Here is a 6328-nt window from a genome sequence, read left to right on the forward strand (position 1 = left end):
TACACAAGCACGGAAGCTGCAAGTCTGTACACAGCTCCTTAGGTGCAAGCCTCATGGAGAGCTCAATGGGACATTGCCAAAGCACAGGTGCACAGGATTAACAGAACCATGAATTGTGCGTTCCAGGGTGTAACTTGCAGGCCTCGCTGAAGTCAAAGCCATTCACTGACCTAACAGATACCAAGAGAGAAGCATTTGCAAGTTTCAGTAAAAATTATATTTATTTAAAATAAAAAAAACCACGAGTATGAAATAAATAAATAAAGTGTCTCAGGTTGCAAGAGAGTTGTTTCTCTCTTTTTTAACCCGCTAAGAGCTTCATCAAGGGAACCTCGCTCTCCCCCAAAAGGAGGTCCCTTTTCAAGCTGCTCCCCTTATTCACAGCCTTCATCCTGACGGCGAGGCTGCCCAGGTCGTCTTGGGCGATGCCCACGAAGAAGAAGTCCTCGTTGAAGATGGGGTCGCGGCTCCTCTTGATGACCGTGCTGCGCTGCTTCTGGATCTTGCCGGGCACCAGCGAGAAGGTGATGCAGCAGTTGATGCTCTTGGGCTCCGCCGCGGGCTCGTACAGTCCTTCCACGCTGATCAGGCGGACCCGCAGGCGCCGGTTCTCGGGGCAGTACTCGCAGGACAGCCGCAGCAGCCCGCCCCGGTCCAGCCCCACCGTGCTCTCCCGGCCCAGCCTCTCCCGCCCGTCCAGCGGGAAGAGGGGCAGCGGCGACAGGCTGCAGGCGCGGCAGCTCAGCGGCTCGAAGAGGCTGTCCGAGGAGCGCCGCACGGCGCTGGGGCTGCTGTCCGTGGAGCTGCCGTCCTCCGTGGAGAGGGAGTTGGCTCTCCCCGCGCTGGACAGCTTGCCCCGGGAGCGCCAGGCCCGGCCCAGCAGCCCCTCCTGGCTGCGCGCCTTGGAGAGCAAGCCGGGCCGGCGCGGCGGAGGGGAGCGACCCAGGAGCGGGGAGCCGAAGGGCGAGGACTCGCTGGAGGAAGCCGTGTCGCTGTCGCAGGGCCGGCGGAGCAGCGGGGGCTGGCAGGCCAGCGGGCGGCCGGAGGAGAGCTCTCGGCCCGCGTAGCTGCTGGCTCGGGGCCGCGCCAGGCTGGGCGAGGAGTCGCTGTGGAAGATGGACTCCTTCCTCCGGGTGTGCGGGCTCTCCAGCAGCGTGCAGAAGCCGTAGGACGTCTGCGCTTTGGGGAAGTGGGGCAGGGACAGGGCAGCCTGCGACTGGGGGTCAGAGTTGGTGCCGCCTTCCTCCTCCTCCTCCAGGTCCGGGATCTCCTCCACGCTCTCCACCTGGATGAGGTGGGGCAGCAGGAAGGGGCAGGGGGTGCGGTCGGCCCCCACCCCGGCAGAGGTGGCCGCCTGCTGCAAGCCCGGCTCCGTGAGGCAGCGGTGGGGCTGGAAAGTTGCGCTGGGACTCTTCGCCGGAGGAGGATTGGCCAGCCTGGGAGGGATGCAGAACTCCGGGATCCGGTCTGGGGTCAGTATGTTGGCAAAAGCTGCGTTAGGGGCGGGGTGGCTGGGGGGCAAGCCCAGGAAGGATGGACCCAGTGGGCTGCCTTCTCCAGGGGACGCCCCCACTTTCTCCAAGAACCACATTGAGTCCAGCTGACTTCTCAGTTGAGACAGAAGAGCTGAAGGAGATCAGAAGAACCTGCCAAAAAAGGGAGAGAGGAATACAAAGGCGTTAATATCTCTGGGTTGTTGCAAGGGTGCCGGACCTGCCGAGCTAACTACCATTCAAACCTTGTTGTTGTTGTTTAGTCGTTTAGTCGTGTCCGACTCTTCGTGACCCCCTGGACCAGAGCACGCCAAGCACTCCTATCTTCCACTGCTTCCCGCAGTTTGGTCAGACTCATGTTTGTAGCTTCCAAGACACTATCCAACCACCTCGTCCTCTGTCGTCCCCTTCTCCTTGTGCCCTCCATCTTTCCCAACATCAGGGTCTTTTCCAGGGAGTCTTCTCTTCTCATGAGGTGGCTAAAGTATTGGAGCCTCAGCTTCACGATCAGACCTTCCAGTGAGCACTCAGGGCTGATTTCCTTAAGAATGGATACGTTTGATCTTCTTGCAGTCCATGGGACTCTCAAGAGTCTCCTCCAGCACCATAATTCAAAAGCATCAATTCTTCGGCGATCAGCCTTATTTATGGTCCAGCTCTTACTTCCATTCAAACCTTACAGCCCTCTTAAACGTAGGCAGCAGGTGATGGGAGAGATTCAGCTTCTTTTTACTCAAGAGTATACCCACTGAAATTAGCAGCCATGTTTGTTCCTTCCAGTGGGTCTGCTCCAAGTAGGAGTATGCTACTTTTGTATAGCTAAAGCCCGTTTGCACACCACAGCTGCAAAAATCTAGGCATGCTTACTTGCGAGTAAGCCTCACAGAATCAAGTTCGCCTTACTTCAGAGCCAACAAGCCCAGGATCGGGCTCCAGTAAGCCTTCCCAGCCCCCACCAAACTCTTTCCCTCGTGCAGAAGAATTCCCGGTAGTTTTAGATAGAATTCAATACATACATTCCATTTACTAAAATCGGTTTCTTTACTTAAAAAAAGAGAAACGAGAGAAAAGGGGGAGAGCCCCCCTGCAGAACTCCAAAGACCAGTCTGTCTTTGGCCAGTCCGTAGACTTTCATCTTGGCCGCCTTTTCAAGGCTGCGATCCCCAGCGCACTTAGGTGCCAAGCCCCATCGGAGTCCCCCGCCTCGCTTCTGAGGAAGCCCGCAGAGTCCGCGGGCACAAACAACCTCGCGCCTACCTTGCAGGGTTGGCCGCTCCCCAAGAACTGCTTCAGGATGCCGCGCGCCCAGAGCCGCTGCGCCCAGCCAAGCGCTCCAGCCGCTACTCCGGCGAGTTTGCAGCCCGACGCCGCGGGCGCGCTCTTTATCGGCAAGCGGCGGCGCGCCGAAGCCAATCGCCAGCCGCCGAGGCAACTCCCATTGGCCAGCAGCCCCGCTCCCGCCTCCCGCCTCCGCGGTGCCAGCAGCTGCCAGGCGCGTAAAGGTGGAGGAGCCGCGCTGGCGCCGCCTGCTCAGGGGCGCTCCTGCCCGGGGCACGCAAACAAGCAGGGCACTGCCAGCCAGCCAGCCGCCGGCTCCAGCAGCAGCCAGCACCAAGTTTCCCCTTGTGGGGTCGTTTTTCTAGTCCGTAGCCCCTCTTGAATCAGGCTCAGCGCAAAGGGAGCCCATCCTCTTGTTCTGGCGGTGCCCAGTATGGGAAGCCCACGAGCAGGACGGGAGCCCAGAGCTGGGGATGCCCAGCCAATGGTGGGTGGAGGCACCTTGCCTGTTCCTGGATGCAGGTTCTGCCCATCATTCCTGGTAGCCTTGCAGTTCGAGTGCTTTGGCTTAGGAGAAGAAGCTGGTATTCTTTTCCCAATCTAGCGCCCTTTGGAGCATCTGGACCACAGTCGTGGGCCATGCTGGAGAAGAATGGGCTAGATAAGTAGATCTGAATACCTGGAGTTTGATCCAAATTCAATCTCTCTCCCTCTCTCCGTGTGTGTGTTTCCTATTCTGCTGGTGACACTCACAGGAAGGTGCAAGGCTTCCCATCACACCCTGAGATTGCATAGCCTTAAGGACTATCACCTTACACCCGTTGTTTTAAAAACTGAAACCCCCAAGCAAGCACTGCTACTCTACAGCGATCAATGCAGCTGCTGCTGGAACCTGCAGGGCAATACATAGAAATGGCCAGTGAGGAACAGAATCCCTGATGTCCTTTCCAGAAAAAAATTCTTGCAGGTATTAATTGGACTTCTAACGCTCCCCCTTCTTCTAACCAAGCTAGCTTAGCACATCCCTGATGGTGCCCTTTGAGAAGCAGGAAGTAATAACTGTACCTGCTTAACTTCCATCACTTCATTTCTTTCATTAATTCCTCACCTGAAGAACCTAGACCATCTTCTGTTCACTTTTCCTTTTGGAGAGCTACGTTGTCCTGAACTTTACCTCTGTATTCTGATTTTCTACTTGGTTACTTTAACCCATGTGGAACTGGACTCGTTTTACATGCCTATTTTATAGTTTTGCTTTTCACTTTTTGATTTTCATCTGTTGTTATAACCTTTCTTTCTGTTTCATATAAATTTATAAAAGGAAAGGAAAAATATTTTTTAAAAAACTGGTTTGGATTTTCTTTATTTAGATATCTTGTCACTGGCTCTCACCAAATCTTAAAGAAGGTTGCTGTTAGCTTTGCTGACATAATGGGCCCTATGTTTGGCATTTATAGGTATATTATTCCCGAAGTATGTAATGAGGACGCATGGTTCACTTACGCATTTCCCATCCCCGTGTGGTCTTTGGAATGTTTTGATTGGTTTACATCAGATTTTAAAGTTTTGTCTGCAACATTTTTAAAAATAAAAACTGTTATACTGTGAAGGATTCAATGAAATTTGTAAAAGCGAAAAATTAAAATGCAACCATTTCCAGAGCTGCCACACACCGGGCCCATGTTTTCACCTCTGTGCCGAGACTTCATTTCCAACTCTACCTGCTGAACTTCCGCCACCCCTGTTTCTGACCTAGACACCAAAGTTCCTTCCCTTCCACCTGGCCTCCCAGGAGAAGTCACTGGCTCGCCCAGGCTGGGGAGCTGCTGCTCTAGTAGGTGGCTGAATTTGTAGGTGGTAATATCCAGTAATATGCTCGTATCAAGTATCCATCCCTCCTGTTGACGAGCACTGTGACCTCTGAGGCACACACCTGAGGGGAGCTTTAAATGGCCAGGTGAAAGCAAGGATTGCAGTCCCCTTGTGAAAAAAGTCATGGCCGTGTTAATCCACCCTGAGTCATCTGCCTTCTGAACAAGAAGCCATCACAGCCTTCTATTAGGGTGATTTATAACCAGCATAATAAAACAAAACCATCTTTTTAAAAAAGTCAAACCATCACAACAATAAATCTCATTTCCATCACAGCACTGCAAGACAACAAAACATCACTTCCAGCTGACTAACCAGCCTCTTCCAGCCTGGGGCATCAGCAAACCTCTCTTGGCCTAATTCTGCTTGACGCTGAACCTGGTGCTGCCTCTGTCCTTGCAGCCTAGGACTGACAAGCTGCAGTTGTAGCTGCCTTCCAGGTGAGCCCAGTAATTGATTGCAGTGCGCCACCTATTGGCCACTCTTTCAGAGGAAACCACACCATTCTCTCCTACAGAATTATCACTCCACTGTCACCCCTTGTCCAAAGGCCTGCTCCCTCAAACAATTCCTCCCTTTCCTCCTTCTTGCTCACCTCCACCTGTGCTTCTCAATCTGTCCATAATTCCAGGCTGCAACCCTCGATGCATTCAGTGGGGCTGACATCTGAGCAGGCATGCTGAGGATTGTGCTGGCAAGAGCGCACACAGCATAATTATTACTTTCAGTATTCTCTATGCTGTTTTGAGAGCTTTGTGGGTTTAATTTTAAGAAAATCACATTCAAGATTCACAGGGCACAGTCACAAGGTTAGACAGCTACAAATGGAGATTCAACAAATTCATGGAAAAGAGATATGGCAACCAGAGGTATGGAAACTACAGTATAGAACCTCCAGACTCAGAGGCAGTCTATCACTAAAAACAGAAATAAGTATTTACAGAGTTACTGGGAAATAAGAGTGGGAAGAGCACAGGAACCCTCTTGCGCTGTTGGTGGTCTTTCCCATCTGGGTGCTGACTAGAGACAGCAAAGGGCTCCCCTGATGTGCTTATACTGTACATCAGGGGTGGGGAACCTGCGCCCACAACTCCCTTCGTCCTTGACCTTTGGCCTTGCTGGCTGGGGCTGCCGGGAGCTGGGGGTTCAACAGTATCCAGACAGCACCAGGCATCCCAGCCGCATGATGATGATGAACAATAATGATTCGATTGATATACCATCCTTTATCAAAAGATCCCAGGGTGGTGTAAGACATTAAAAATGTATTTTACAGAGCATAATAATTAAAACATAATACAAAGCATAATAATAGACAGCATAGTAATAAAAGAATCGTAACCGTGCCCCCCCCCCCTTTAACAGGCCATAGATCATTTAATGATTGAAGGCCTGGGTAAAGAGGAATGTTTTTGCTTGGAACCTGGAAACACGTAATGATGGCGCCCAGCGAGCCTCTCTAGGGAGAGCATTCCGTAGGTGGGGAGCCACCACATGAAAGGCCTGTTCTCATGTGGCCACCCTCCAAACCTCGCAGGTAGGAGGGACATAGAGAAGGGCCACGGATGACAAGAGCTGGATCCGGGTCATTGTATGGGGAGAGGCAGTTCTTAAGGTATTGAGGTCCTGAGCCGTGTAAGACTTTATTATTATTTTTTTCATAAATATTTTATTAAGTTTTACAC

At 52.3% G+C, this 6328-nt stretch overlaps 1 protein-coding gene across 1 annotated transcript; it reads right to left on the minus strand.

Moving 5' to 3' along the window:
* Nucleotides 1-202: 202 nt before the first annotated feature.
* Nucleotides 203-2849, minus strand: LOC310664060 (C2 calcium-dependent domain-containing protein 4C-like). The gene is made up of 2 exons (XM_083412601.1): nt 2751-2849; nt 203-1646 (listed from the first exon to the last, which is right to left on the minus strand). The coding sequence occupies exon 2, from the start codon at nt 1589-1591 to the stop codon at nt 302-304; it is 1290 nt and encodes a 429-aa protein (XP_083268727.1). The 5' UTR covers nt 1592-1646; nt 2751-2849; the 3' UTR covers nt 203-301.
* Nucleotides 2850-6328: the final 3479 nt, after the last annotated feature.

This window comes from Podarcis tiliguerta, assembly GCF_965153285.1.
Source record: "Podarcis tiliguerta genome assembly, chromosome: 14".
Taxonomy (NCBI): Eukaryota; Metazoa; Chordata; class Lepidosauria; order Squamata; family Lacertidae; genus Podarcis; species Podarcis tiliguerta.

Coding starts and splice junctions, on each gene's coding strand:
- LOC310664060 (XM_083412601.1), bottom strand. CDS start 1,591: ATGTGGTTCTTGGAGAAAGTGGGGGCGTCCCCTGGAGAAGGCAGCCCA.